The 15,360-nt window shown below is 52.6% G+C and overlaps 1 protein-coding gene across 1 annotated transcript in view; it reads right to left on the bottom strand.

Annotated features, from left to right (window-relative positions):
- ctnna1 (catenin (cadherin-associated protein), alpha 1) overlaps positions 1-15,360 on the bottom strand; it is an 82,355-nt gene that overhangs the window by 19,774 nt on the left and 47,221 nt on the right. The window contains exons 10-15 of the mRNA XM_062477147.1: positions 10,594-10,686; positions 9,639-9,795; positions 8,409-8,609; positions 6,675-6,826; positions 3,028-3,138; positions 335-517 (exon numbers count right to left, since the gene is read on the bottom strand). Coding sequence (XP_062333131.1) covers positions 335-517; positions 3,028-3,138; positions 6,675-6,826; positions 8,409-8,609; positions 9,639-9,795; positions 10,594-10,686 — 897 coding nt within the window. The remainder of the gene's footprint in view (positions 1-334; positions 518-3,027; positions 3,139-6,674; positions 6,827-8,408; positions 8,610-9,638; positions 9,796-10,593; positions 10,687-15,360) is intronic.

Consider the following 15,360-nt stretch of genomic DNA (forward strand, 5'->3'; position numbering starts at 1 on the left):
GGCTTATTGACCCGTCATGTGGGACGCGCACAGGGGTCCAGACACAGTTAGCCCACCCTACGCTGCTGCCGCCTCCAATGCAGACCACCTGCAGACCACCTGCAGACCACCTGCAGACCACCTGCAGACCACCTGCAGACGCGCGCCACAAATGTCCGCTACCATCGCAAACACTGATGCTGAACTGGAAGGAATGTGGTCAATTACACGATGGTGGCTTGGCAGGAACTCGTGAATTTCTTGTTGGGGGGGGGGGGGATGGGGGTGGAAGGGGGACTCGACACGTACGCTGTCCGGCCGCGAGTCGGGCGGACGTGTTTTGGCGGTGAGCTCACCTGGTGAAGTCTGTCATCTCCATCATGATCATGCACATCTGCTTGGCCAGCACGATGATGTCATTGCCGCTGTCGTCCCACTTGGACACCTCGGCGTCCAGCTTGCTCTTCTCCTCCTGGAAGCAGGCCACCTGCTCGGCAATCAAGGCCTTCTGCTCCTGGGGAAGCTGGGCCATGATGGCCTGTGGGGAGGGAGGGAGGGAGGGGGGATAACAACAGATAAGTACCTGCACCTGTATTGGGTTAGTATCAGGGTCCCCTTGTTATGCTGTTATCTGTAGCCCTCTCTCTGCTCCGGAAGAAGCTAAGCCGTGAGAGCCTCAGCTACAGTGGGAGTAGAGGGTGGGGTGTTTGGTACAGTGAGTCTGCACAGAGCAGTGCAGCATTACAGGCATCACATGCAGCTAGCTGACTTCAGAGTGATTCTCTGAGAGCAGAGGAGAGACTCCTAGGCAACAGCAGCAGCGGCGAGGGAGGCACGTCTCATTTCATTTCCACTTTTGATTAACCAACCCTAATTAACCGGTTAATAACCAGTTATGTAGAGTAGCGATATATGAAAGGCCGCCCAAAAATACATGTTAAAAAAATCATTTAAGTAGGAAAAAAAACAAAAAAAGTTAAGCCAATGGCTGTAATTCCACAAAACTATTAAATTCCAACCAATTAACCGTTAAGTAGAACCGGTTCAAATTAATTTGGTTGGTTACCCTATTAACAGTAAAGCATCAATATTCCAGGCAGCAGCTCGCTCACTTCCCTGGTCAGAGGAGAAGCGCTCGCAGATCACCGGAGCTGGCTGCTCTCTGATTGGCCGTCGCTAAGTGTAGGCTGTGAGTTCATTATGGGTTTAATTTCCTGCAGGGAAGGCTGGGATCACGACCTCCACTGTTTAGTGCTGAGCCACATTCTACATGATACCCAGCGCCAAGGACCCAACGCTGGGGCAGGGGGCGTCCGCTCCGACAGGAGGACTGTGCCCCCCCCCCCCCCCCCCCCCCCGCCCGCGCTGGGCTTCCTGTTCACCTCGGGCCGTTATGAAAGATCGATGAGGAGCTTTGATTGTGCAGAGCTTAATATGGCTCTTCTGCGTGTTCATCACACGGATTCATTCATGCTGGGAACCTGCCCAAGCAGGCCGTCGGAGCTGGCAGCCAGCAGGGGTAAAGGTCAAGTCCAGCCCGTTCTTTGAGTGTGGGGGAGCGAGGACTGGAGCCAGAATGTACAAATCATCATGATGGTAAATAAAGCCCCTCTGGTCTGTAAAGAATACATATAAAATCATCTCCCCCAGGGAATCAATAAATAAAACATCTAATAAAAATAAAACCGTAACAACGCACACTGAAGCGCACCCCGAGGAGGGCCCGTTAAAGGGAGATTTTAAACACCAGGCGTTAAAACAACTTAAGTTGCTCTTAAAGCAAACCATTCCCTGTTCCCATCTCCCTTGTTTCAAAAATTACCCCTAATCAATTTCAGATGATGTGAGGAGGAATGGAGGTGTTAAACGATGATTACACCGTGGCTGACTCACTCGTTGTGAAACGCAAGTATTTAACAATGGCACTAATGAGACGGAGCCCCCTGAGGAGTCAGAGGTCACTGCAGGCTGAAGCTTTTAAGGAATGGAGAGCAACACAAAGGAATGATACATCACTGCTGTGTGTCACTGTTTTAACTTCTTAACAGCACAAAAGTGGTTTTTGTTTTGCTGTTGGTTTTTTTCCCCCCCTCCTTGTGCCAACACCAACAAAGGAAACCTCAATTAGTTGGCAGCTAGGACTGTCAACTGATCCACAATTACACAGCCTCAATGCCAAGTTAGTTTTTTTGTGGGTTAACAATAGAACGCTCAAGCTGTCTCCAAATTGACAAATGCTCCGGTGTGTTGGAAGCGCTCTCCAGAAGTGACACATCCACTTTTGGTGTGTAAAGTCCAGGCTGGAGACGAGGCTTTATAGGAGGGTAGAAGTGGCTGTGTACGTGCTTTCTAGGACTAGGACGGACAGAGAAGAGGACCCCAATGTGACAAGTTGGAGACCAGATTAGTCTGAGTGTTCTGTTGATGAGAGGCACAGCAGAATCCTAATGTACTGTGGCAGAGACACCTAATTGTGTCCTAATCTCCCCCAGCATGGGTAATGTAAAGGGCGGTGTGTGTGGAGGGGGGGGGGGGGGGGGGGAGTAAGGGGTGGGGTTCTTGATGCATTTACAATATTCTTAAAGGAGCCCTTTCACAACACAAGTGCGTGCATCAATTGGACTCCAGCAACACTTGGGTTGTAGCAGGATTAGGCTACAATAGGAGCCAAGTGATCACATTTCCTAACGTGCCACAACAGAGAACTAAATGAATTCACTGGAGTTGAATAATAAGTCAGTCTGAATAAGACAAGCTTATGAAGCTTAGGGGTAAATGTTAAACAGCTTACTACCAAATACTAATCTGAACATTGGCCATTCAGGAAAATAATCCACTGCATGTCACAAAACCAAAATCCCAGATTTAAAACTTCATTTGGAGAGAGCCTTTTTCTTTAGATGCATACCCTTTTGAATTCATCTTAACCATATAGACCTTTTGACTAGAGGGGGTCATCTGTGTGTGTGTGTGTGTGCACGCTGGCTGCCCAGAGGGGCGTGGCCTCCGGGAGGGGGGGGGGGGGTGGAGGCAGGAGGAGGGCCTTACCCTGGCGCTCTGGCCGGCGATGAGCTGGTCATCCTCCGTCTGCGTGCTGGTCTTGCTGCGGATGTCAAAGTCCTCCGTCTCAAAGTCAGAGTCGTCCAGCTCCTCTGGGGTCTGGAGGAGAAGAGAGCACGAGGAAGAGGAGGGGCAGTTGGGAAGAGAGGGAAGGACGACGGGTATAGAGAGAGGGAGAGAAAGGAAGGACGAAGAGGGGGAGAGAGAGAGACAGAAAGAAGGAGGGAGAGAGCAAGAGGGAGGAAGAAAGAGAGAAAAAAAACATGTTGGTGTAAGAGCTGTTTGAGCACAGTTAAATAACCTGCTTATGATCTATGACAAATGCCTCGACGCTGCCAGCTATGGCAGCATCAGATAAATGTCTTCTTCCCCCGCAGCCTGGTATGGGAAACTGTAAATGAATTTGTAAATCAAGTGTAATGTGCTGCCTGTGCATTTTGAGAGGGAAAATGGAGCCATGAGCTAGTATGGAGCATATTGGGAGTAAAACGCTTCAATCAGAGCTCCATCTGTCACTGGGATCCGTGAAGAGGACAGTGGAGGAATTAGTGCTAGCCCCCCCGCCCCCACCCCCCCCAAACGACGCCCTGCTCACATTCAGCACATGCTAAAGGTAAGAGAGAACAAAACTCTATTACCTGTAGCATGTGCTGAATGTGAAGTTCACAGGGTGCGCTTGAAGCAAAGTACAACACTGACAGACGGGGGGGGGGGTGAGGTGGTGATGCCGCTAAGAGAGATGTGGGTGGAGAGATAACGCAGCATTATCGGTGCCTGGGCCTCTGCTTGGGCTTATCCAACTGTCTCCATACCTTCTTTCAGTAATGGGTTTTGAGACCTTGTCTTCTAAATATAGCTGAAAGGTCTGCAACACGACCCCCACCATCCCACTTCATGGAGTACAGAGGTGCTTGTTCGCGGGGGAACAGAAAGGAGGTGTGAGTGTGTGAGATACAGATGGCTGGGAGTCACTCTGCTGCTGTAGCGAGGCAGACAGGGCTGCTCAGTGGTGCGGGGATATCTGCCGCTGGGCCCTGGGAAGCCAGATAACACACCGCCACGGAGGATGTGGGACAAGGGAGGATCGCAAACACAGTCCCCCGAAGGGAGGGGGGGGCCCTCCCTTGGGACACTCCAGAGGCGCGGTAGGCACCGGCTGGCTGGCTGTCAGAATCCAGGGCCCCCGGGCCCCATCTCAACATGCGTTTGCTGCTGAAGTCCAGGTCAGGGTCACCCACAGTGAGAGCGGGGCTAACAAACCCAGCCCAACAATCTGCCCAGTAAAGACGAGGAATTACTCTCCCGGCAGCTTGTATCAGCCGACTGGAAATGGCCCAACTACCAAGCTACATGTCCCTTCTCCTGGTGCTCTGCAGAGTACTGGGAGACTGGCGTGCAGGTACAGAGCTGCCCTGCCAAGCCTCTCTGTACCGTTGGTCCAGTAGCTGCTGCGAGACTTTGAGTGCCGTCACTGTGGGTCTGTCTGGGAGGCATCTCTAGCATGCAGGTCTCTGTGGGTGGGAGAGGGGGGCCTGCCCGCCTGTCACACACCCAGAGGACGCTCGACAAGGGCTGCCAGCGCTCCACTTACAGAGGTTAAAGACTCTGTCCATCTTGAGTAGCCCCGACCCCCACACTTGTCTGTTCCGATTGAAGAGTTACCCACTGTGGGGACGGGTCTTCGGTGCGAGCGTGTGTTTGCGTGCGAGCGAGCGCAAATGGGTGTGTCAACGTGTGGGTGTGGGTGTGTGTGTGGACATGCCCTCTGGAGCTGCTGTTTCGCAGTGCTTTTAGCACTGTTCATTTGCAGGCTTTCATGTTCCGTCAGGGATGGGGAGGCAGGACATGCCCCATGTCAGAGAGGGGGCCCTGGCTGCCAGAGAGCAGCCAGGGCCCCACCGTGGACATGCTAGATCAAAAGACGGAGCAATGGACACACAGGTTCCCCAGGGAGGGAGCGCCTCAGTCTGCGCCTGCAGGTTACTAGTCTTTCACAGGTGTGGGATAAAGTGCTGAATGACTCACCTAACTGTGGGATGTGGACCTATAGTGGCCCTAATCCTTTCTCTGGTGTACTCACTCTGAAAACTGCAGCTGGTACTCTTCACCGGTGTGTGTGGGCGTGTGTGTGTAAACCTTTGTGATTATGGTAAAATTTCAGCCATTTGTATTGATCTCCAGCTCTCAGTCGATGGAAGGCTGGACCAGTGATAGATTCATAAGTAGCTTCTCATCAATCCAGAGCGTGCACATGTACACAAACGTGCACACAAACACACACAGATGCAGCTACACACAGGAACCAGGTAGGGTTTAGCTTTCCCTGCAGGCCCAGTGTTAACGACTTAATCAATCTGGATAACAAGAGTGGAGAGGGGCAGAGGGGAAATTGAATATAGTGCTCCTGCTCTCACTCCAACTAAAGAATGCTAATTAAACCCCCCATCTTAAATCAATTACTTATTATAATGCAAATACCGCATAAGGGTCCCCCTTCTAATTTGGTGTTTGTCTAACTCGGAGGAGCCCCAGTAAGACTTGAAGGAGCTGTTCTCTTATGCACTATGTGTTGTCAGCGCTAATAGTCGTAAGACAATGGATTTTAAGAGGTAAAGAGGGATGGGATATGGCTGAACAAACAAACTGAGGAAAGACTGCGGTTTGAGGATGACGGAACGCGAGGGGCGTTTAAACTGAATTACCTACTCGGGTTGCGTCTTCGATACAGTGTAAATGAGACTTCAGTGAGGATATAACCTTCTTCCCTGGTGGGAACTGGGAGGCATTTCAGCGCTATCCGTTTCTCATCACCGATGGAACGTGCACATTTGCTGCTTGTTGTCAGTCAATTAGCCAACGGTCCAATGGCAGTGAACCACCATCTGTTCCTGATATAGGTTTGCTCAGGCAAACACCATTAACCCACAGAACAATGAGGGGCTTCGACTGCACTAGAAAAGGGAAATCTGGTCAATTAGGTCGGCACTTGCCCGAGACAAGTTCATTATTAGCACACAGAGAAATGAAGGCATGCGGGTCAGTGAGTAGCAGCCACAAGAGAAATACATTTCTTTTCTCCCTCCCTCTTTGTGGTGGCGGTGGGGGCTCCTTTATGGTGGTCAAACGGTTTGCGTTTAGCCAGGAAATAGCTGAAGTTGGCCAATCCATAAATCTCAACCGCTAAACATGGAGTGTGTGTCTCAAGGAGACACTGGTGAGCGGAATCAAAGGTAAGCAACACTGAAGGTAAAGCTCAGCATGCATACCAAGTACACACATGAACGTGAGGCATTATTTACACCTGACAGTTCTGGACCGTGTCCAGAGCCAGGAAACGAGGAGAGAAAATGTTAGCGGCTTTTCTAGCCTAGTTTGACTTCCATGTGGGGTGGGCGTGAGGCGAGACGTGGGGGGGGGGGGAGTGTTGGGGGCGAGACAGTTGCTGAGATTTAGCGAGGTAGCGTAACATAACATGGGCTTTACACTACCGTAGCTATCTTCAGCCTCTGATCCAGGGATGGCTGATTTACTGAGGAGAGGGGGTGGGGGGGGGGCGGGGAGGGGGAGAGAGAAAGTTGCGGGCCTGCGGTGGAGAGGAGTTGGACAGCCATAAATAGTGTGGCGTGTGGACTCACCCGGATCATCAGGACGGCCTTGCGGATGTCGCGCACGCCGTCGTAGACGAGACGGGACGCGTCGATGAACTCGTTCTCGTCCACGGGCAGGGTGGGGTTGGCGCTCAGGGCCTCCACCGCAGCCTCCACCTGCTCCGTGAAACGTGGCATGACTGCAGGGAGCGAGGGGGTCGGGAGAGAGGGAGGGGCAGAGGGATAAAAACAGACAGAAAAGGGGGGGGTGGGGGGAAGGAGGACAGAATGCACATCAGTTCCACAGCCAGAGCAGGATTAGCCAGCGGTGCTGTTAACATCCTCAAAGAACATTTTGCAGAGGCCTCTGTTCCACAACACCAGGCTGAGAAAACCGCAAATAGAAGTGGAGACACAGCTAGAGGTAAGCATGCAGGCTAGGAGACCACAGCAGCGCTGGCTTCCTCACAAGGAGACGAGATAAAAGCCAACAGGCATCTCCTCCAGCGAGGCGTAGGCGGGCAGGGGGGACGGAAATAGGAGGCAAACATCTGTGTCGTGCATCCGAGAACAGCACGGGGCCGCTGTCTCATCTCGTCTCGTTCTGCGGGTTGCACTTGGCCGACACAATACGCGAGCGCTGTGCGGCGACGAGCAAACACGCACACGCACAAATCGCCCACCGTGAAGCGCCGGTACCCCCCTGAGCTCCGCCAGATCTGAGAGTGCAGGGAGCAGTGGTGGCCCAGTTCCCCTCTCTAATCCTGCCGTGCCGTCGCTCCCCCAGGGCTGAGGCCCTGCACCGTCCGTCTGATGCTTCACAACAGACAGCCCTCCCCGAGAGGCAGACCCCCCGACGGAAATAGCAACGGGACGCGTTTTTCTCCCGCGAAAAAACCCTCAAACAAAGCCTGAATCGCCTTACGACTGACACGACTGGCCTTCTTGAAAAGTTAATGACGGCAAGCCTCGCAATTACGAAAAATGCTTTTATGGTAGGAATACGCTTTGTGTTGTGGGTCCACTTAGAGGCACAAAACAATCGTTGCGGTGTTAAAGGTAGGAGCCCTGGCAGGGCAAGGGAGGGAGCTGGTGGAGGGACTCAAAGAAACATCATCCCTACGCTCAGAGAGGGGGAGGTTGGTTGATTTAACAACATCCATAGCAGGGGGTGGCACAATCCATAGCAAACCCCCTCCAGAACGTGTCACCAAGCTGTCCCAGGGGCCATGTGCTCGGCCCCCCCCTCCATGATGTAATGGCCCCTACCCCGGGCGCAGAGACACATTAACACCCTGGCTCATCCACTATGCAGTCATCTGGGACTGGCAGAGGGAAGGATGGAGGGTGGAGGGGCAAAAAAAAAAGTGGTCAAAAGCAGACTTTCTCCATCAGGCGGAGGGTTTTAGGCGAAGCCTGTGGGCTTTAGGAGCCAAATGAGGTTTCAGAGTAGTTAAGAGAGTAGCTTTTGCAGTCACGACAGGCCTTCCTTTTATGTATTTATTTATTTTTCTTTCTTCAAAATGCCCCTCCATTTAGTGTGCTCAAAGACGATTAAATGAGGACTCTTGAAGTGGCACCAAATGATGGTCTCTTAGACCAGACACTTATGTCCCACTGCAAAGCGTAGGCGGTTTTAAACTGAGCTGGAACTAAACAGGAGGGCGGGGAGCAGTGCCTCTCCACTTTAACTCAACGCCTGAGGAGTTCACCCGTGACGCAGGGCCGACCCATCTCCACGTGAGAGAACCAGACACGGTTCACTTGGAGCCCGCGCCGTACCTGTGTTGGTGAGGAGCTTGGTGGCTTCCAGGACTTTCTCGGTGTACACCCCGGGCTCGTAGTTGTCCATCTCCGACGTGACCACGTGCACCACCCGGGCGGCGCGTCCTCGGATGGCGCCGGCCGTGCGGTCCAGCCCGTCCACGTCCTTCTCCTGCAGGGCGATCACGCACTTGTTCACATCCTCCAGGATGTGGTTCTCTGGAGGGGGGGGAGGAGGGGGGTGAAGAAGAGACAAATGGCCACCCATCAATCAAACTGAATTGGTAAAGCGGTGCTTTCTAAAAATAACCCCCCCCCCACCCCAAGTAACGAACAAACAGACATTCATCACAAACTACTTTGCGTCAGCCGCGGCCTGTATGCCTGGCTGAGGCAGAGGTTATGGCAGCATGGGGGGGGAGACTCTCCCAGGGAGGAAGGTAACCCGCCGAACACAGCTTGTTTCAGAAACATTAACAGTGTGCCTGGCCAGCAGAAAAAAGGACGTGATCCTTTATTTTTTTTCTCCTTCTGCAAGAGAACAAATGCATTTGGGGTATTTTTCCTCTGTGACCTACACATTTAATAAACAAGGACGGGGGGTGTGGGTGTGTGTGTGAGACCGTGTGAGACGGCGTCGACGGGAAACGGTGAGTTAAGTCGGGAAATCCTCCTCCGTCACGGCGTGTTTGCATTGTCCCTGGCTTAGCACGGGTAATGGGAAGCACAAGGGCAGGCGCCGACAGAGGGCTGGATACAAACGCTCAAGACGGCTTATTAACGGGGAGCCTGTAAAAATGCAAATGGCCGCCACGGCGCCCGAGCTCTGTCCTTGGGCGGAGGTGAGACGAGTCACTCCTGCTTCATGCTTAATGAGAACTCTTTAAGGCCCCGCCTGGCGAGGTCGTTTGCTCGTCTTTACACGCGAGACAGGATGTCAATGTTTTTGGTCCGGGGAAGAGCTGTCGGCTCAGGGCTTTTGTCTCTGACGCCGCGCATCTCGTCACGGGGAGAATAACACTGCTGGCAAGACGAAGCTCCCCTCTCCATCCTCCCCACAACCACGTTAAGAGGCTAAGAGGCACAACTATTTATCTAAACAGGGTCTAACAGCACCAGACAGTCTTCTAATTACGGCTGGCCCAGACAACCAGGCAGGGTGCTGTGGAGTCTGCGTCGTGCAGGAGAACAAATGGGACTAAAACTGTGAGGGAGGGAGAGAAAAAAAAAAAGAAGATCTGCGCTCACCAGAGACGCAGAGGAAGTCGTCGATGGAGGTGATGTCGTCCACGGCGTCGGTGAGCACGCGCACCTGCTTCTCCCACTGCTCCTTGAACAGATCCATGTTGTCCTGCGCCACCTTGCTGTTGGGCTTGGCGGCCAGGGCCAGCGCCGCGTTAATCACCTGCGATCACACCTCTCGCATCAATTAGGGAGCCATTACAAACCCAGCGCTCAGTCACCAACGTTAGCATCGGTTGATTCTGTGACACCCCTGTTCACACACTCACACACAAGCGCTGTGCTAATTAATTGTTGCGCATTCTCTTTTATAAAAGAGGAATGTAGAAGAAATTAAAGGAAACAGTCTCTGTGTTTTTGTGAGGGGGAGGGTCACATGTGTGGAGATCAAAGCCAGGGCTGAATGGGAGTCGCTGGGTTCCATTATTAAAAGGGGCACAGCAGTGTGGGTAGCGGGAGCAGGCAGGGAGCAGGCAGGGAGCAGGCTGCCAGGGCCGTGGGTGATATGGGGAAGATCTGGCTTGGAAACAGGCTAGCGCGGGCTTCTGTTCAAGCCTACTGAAATCAGTGGATAGGCAGCGTAACCATTAATATGCATACGACAGGATTGCTAATAATTGATGCGTGAGCACTGCTTGTCCTCTAACGGCGTTGGACCGAGGCTGTGTAGGGAGGGGAGCTGGGGGGGGCTGCCAGGAACGCAGAGGTATAGGCTCTGAGACGAGAGGTCTGGCCAGGGTTGGAGGGTTGGCAGGGCTACGGGGCCGGGGATTGGAGGGAGGAGAGTTGGCTGAGGCTGAATGCAGGATGCAGCATGGGGGGTGAGGAGTTGGGGGTAAGGGGGAGTTGAGGGGGAGAGGCAGGCAGGCGGTGGAGAGGAGCGTGGGGGATGGGTACAAAGGAGTGGGTGAGGGGGCCGGTCGGAGGTGAGTGTGTGGGGGCTGGGCAGAGAGGCCGGTACCTGAGGGCACAGGGCCTCCAGCTGGGAAGCAGCCATGCGGACCAGCTTCACACCCTCCTCGTTGTTGGAGATGGAGCATGCCAGGTTGGCCACCTAAAGAGAAAGACACACATCGTAAAACAACAATGCACTGACAAGGCTTCACAGGAAGACGCAGTCAGCGAAGACAGTCAGGGACGACAGCACTGCCAGTCTGCTAGAGAGCAGACAGCTTTCCTTGTCGACAAGAAGCAGAGCTGCTCGCTCGCCAACACTATCAAGCACAGTGGACCACAGAGCACACTTCCTCGGATTGATTCAGAAAGCTGCTGCAACTGTATGACGGAACGCTGGGGAGGCAGACAGGAGAGAGTAAACAAATGCTGGGTGTCTCCAAAAATGAAAATATTTTATCTATATATATATATATATATATATATATTTTTTTTTTTTACAAGAATAGTTAATTTCTCCAACTTCATGTGGCAGTGGCCGTTGAGGGGAGAGGATGGGCTTGGTGACTAAATCACTGGGCTGCCACAGTGGCATTACCCCCCCAGAGTCAGAGAGGCGAATATTCCTGACTCTCAAAAAGCCAGCCGCCCGGTGAAAGCACAGAGTGCTGAGCTAAGCAAGAGTTGCTCCCCCACTGCCAGCGTTTATAGTTTGAGAGTAAATTTCGTTGTATTGACCAACAAATCAACCTCCTCCCCAACACTTGCAATTTCAAACCATTTTATTTTATTTTTTTGCATTTTCTGGGAGGAGGAAGAAACATTATGAAAATACTTATGGTCACCAAATTTAGATCATAGAATTTAAACATTGCCATTTGTTGAACAGGAGGTGTTGGGTTCACAATATGCTGGGCTATGGGCTAATATGCCAAAACAGGACAGTATGAGGAATGCGTCACTGCCTACAGTATTTTAAAAACACTGTCCAGTTTGACCCTACCCCCCCAAAATGACTTTCACATACCTCAATGTGAGGTGAAACTGCCTATCCAAAGAAAAAGTGGAAAATGAGCCTTAAGTGTGGAGTTTAACTGAGCGAGGACCAGAGCACTGGTAGTGAACGCACCACTGACTACAGGAGTGACTGAGAGGCTCTAAAGGATCCCCCTCCTCCATCTCTCCCCCCTCCTCCATCTCTCCCCCCTCCTCCATCTCTCCCCCCTCCTCCATCTCTCCCCCCTCCCTCTCCTGAGCCGCTCAACATGCATGCTCGTCTGTGGAGACTGCTGCTGAAACATTAAAGTCATGCATGTATACACTCCTGGGCTCTCATGACAGGCACTTAGGCCTGAGAGCTGGTAGGACATTGATGTAAACATATCGAACCGGCCGGGAGCCGTGCAAACATACAAATACAAAGCCAAGCCACTGGAAGCAGACTCCGCGTGACCACAGAGAGACAAAGCATCGACGTCGAGCTCGCCTGCCTGACCACAACATGGATCACGTGTGGGGCAGCAGGACTCAGCAGCGGGGGCCAGGGAAAACGACTGGTCGGAAGACCACGCAAGGCCCAACTCCCAACACCTGACGAAAACCCTGCCCTGGAGGAGACTGATGGCATTCCATTTGCCATGCGGTCGATCACACCAGTCACTCAGGGTGTCAGAGAGAATGGGAGAGAGTCAGAGAAGGAGAGAGACAGAAAGAGAGACAAAGAGAGAGAGAAGGGGGGGAAAAGTAGTGTTCGGGCGACTGATTCAGTGTAAAATCTATCAAAATGCATCTGTTTAAATTAACACATGGTTGGTAATGGACCAGGTGCATCAGTGGTTATTGCAAAGGAAATCAATTCCTTCCATAAGTTTGTTCCTGACATGTCACTTATAATTGAAACAAGCATAGCTTTTATGTAAGTAAATTACAGAACCATTTAATGGACCAGGTCCTAACAGCTTTGGAATTGTATTCATTCTATTTCGCTAAACATTTCAGTTGATATATTCCATTACTCTAAATTCACTCCACCAGATTGAACACATTTGTTCAGGGAAGGAACTACCCCAGTGGGAAGCCATACGTACTGAGTTATTAGTCACAAAATCACAGGTTATCTGGCCTGTACCTAAATATCCCATGCCCTGAAATGGGACCATCGATTTGTAAATGACGGCAATTTTGTGTACATAACTCATCAATAATGAGTGTGGGTGTGGGTGGGGTTGAGGTAGAGAATGTAACTTAGTTAAGACATCCAAGATGCACGCAAGTCAAACCATGGCCTGGGCTGTTAACGGCCAGCACGCCCCAAAACCAAGCGAGCCCAGGCAGAGGAGGGGCAGTGACCACTACCATGCTGACGTCATGCGTGCCACTGGTCGCCGTGCCACTGGTCGCCGTGCCACTGGTCGGCTGGCTCCACTTACGTGTTGCTCCCTGCCTGGTGTTTGGAAGGGAGGTGCGCAGTCGGAGAGAGGGGCGTGACCGCCATCGCTCAACCCAGTGTGTGCTCGACCGCGGCGTTGGACACGGACCACCTTGTTACACGCTACAGATTATTGGGTTCCTGGGGATACGCTGGCTCGATGGTCGTCGCCGGATGGGGCACATTTCTTGGTTCAGACTTGTTGCGGTGCCAGACAGAGGCTCCTGTAACCCAACCCTAGCCCCCCCCTACACACACACACACAGTAGAGTCAGAACAGACTGTCTGGTCATGGGAGGATGACTGCTTGCACTGAGCATTGTAGCGAATATCAACACAGGCTTGAAACTGCTGGCTGGCACAGTTTTCTCCTGAGACTGGGGTGGGGGGGGGGGGAAGAGACAAACTATGCATATCAAATCTAAATCCACTGCATCCTGACTCTTAGCTCTACTCCCTCTGTCGTGTCTAATCAAGGTAAATAGCTACCATGTCAGGAGAAGAGTGTATGAATTGGATGTGCAGCATCATTTACAAACACTGAAGCAGCTGAAGCATATGTCCCTCTCCCTGGCTGTTCCCCTCTCTCTCCCCGTCTCTCTCCCCGTCTCTCTCCCCGTCTCTCTCCCCCCGTCTCTCTCCCCGTCTCTCTCCCCGTCTCTCTCCCCGTCTCTCTCCCCGTCTCTCTCCCCTCCTCTCTCTCCCCGTCTCTCTCCCCGTCTCCCTCCCCGTCTCCCTCCCCCCGTCTCTCTCCCCCCGTCTCTCTCCCCCCGTCTCTCTCCCCCCGTCTCTCTCCCCCCGTCTCTCTCCCCCCGTCTCTCTCCCCGTCTCTCTCCCCGTCTCTCTCCCCGTCTCTCTCCCCGTCTCTCTCCCCGTCTCTCTCCCCGTCTCTCTCCCCGTCTCTCTCCCCGTCTCTCTCCCCGTCTCTCTCCCCGTCTCTCTCCCCGTCTCTCTCCCCGTCTCTCTCCCCGTCTCTCTCCCCGTCTCTCTCCCCGTCTCTCTCCCCGTCTCTCTCCCCGTCTCTCTCCCCGTCTCTCTCCCCGTCTCTCTCCCCGTCTCTCTCCCCGTCTCTCTCCCCGTCTCTCTCCCCGTCTCTCTCCCCGTCTCTCTCCCCGTCTCTCTCCCCGTCTCTCTCCCCGTCTCTCTCCCCGTCTCTCTCCCCGTCTCTCTCCCCGTCTCTCTCCCCGTCTCTCTCCCCGTCTCTCTCCCCGTCTCTCTCTCCGTCTCTCTCTCCGTCTCCCTCCCCGTCTCTCTCTCCTCCTCTCTCCTCCTCTCTCCTCCTCTCTCCTCCTCTCTCCTCCTCTCTCCTCCTCTCTCCTCCTCTCTCCTCCTCTCTCCTCCTCTCTCCTCCTCTCTGTCTGTTCCCCCCTCCCCCCCCCCTCTCTGTGTCTGTGCCTGCCTGGCTCCATGTCCAGGCTGCACATGGCTTCTCCCTCTTTCTGTTAAAACCTCCACCTCCCCTGAGCGGCCTGGAACCTTTAAGAACATGGCCTTGAGGCAGCAACACTGTGCAAGCCCAGTCTATTTTTATTCAGCTTTCTAAAATGATGCATTTCATTGCTATAAAAGACTGAGCAGAGCGAGCGATAGAGGGAGAGAGACAGACAGAGGGAGGATAAGTATAAGAGCCTATCAAATAGATATTTCTGTGGGGTGAACGTACACTGGCATGTTGTCTCCACAGAAAGTTGGCAGCTCCTCTCAGAGAGCTCAGACGCTCCAGCAACAGAAAATGTTAACAAATCAGTGGAATGTGTAGGATCCTCTGTGCTGAATTGAAAAAGGTCCGAACCATGAAGTGGAACTGCAATGTAATGGCTACTTCACATAAGTAATCCCAAAAGGATGTACAGTGATTTGGGGGGAATGTAGTCTTAACAAAAGAACTAAAGGAATTGGCAATTTTCCTAACATGATTTTATGGCTCTCTATCAAGGCATGGACTTGGCTTGAATTCCATCCTTTTCGCCCTGGGTGATTCATTGTCACTCCCCACCCGCCTGTGTCACTACACTGACTTTAATTCTCACATTCTGAATATGGACACATGACTGACATGTGAACAGATTATGTGTGTGTGTGTGTTTCCTGCTCCCGGCCAAAAGCCTTGGTTAGATTGGTTAGATAGGTGAGAGCAGGATGGGCAGAAATTCTTGCAGGTTCTTTAGCATAGGTGTGATTTTTATCGACATGCTTAGCTGGTGGATGTGTCAATTCCATGGCTTATGCCTGTCTGGTCATTGCAGACCTGCACAGTCATGCATAGCAAGACTAGAAAGGTGTGTGCGCCGGGGGCAGAAGCAGAGCCTATGGCTGTAAGGCTGAGCTGGAAACTTTGCTGTGGGAATATCCAATTGGGACGGCACTCCCTTGGTTCCAATGGAGAGGTGGAGACCGTCCCCTCCT

The sequence above is a fragment of the Osmerus eperlanus genome, chromosome 13 (assembly GCF_963692335.1).
Source record: "Osmerus eperlanus chromosome 13, fOsmEpe2.1, whole genome shotgun sequence".
Taxonomy (NCBI): Eukaryota; Metazoa; Chordata; class Actinopteri; order Osmeriformes; family Osmeridae; genus Osmerus; species Osmerus eperlanus.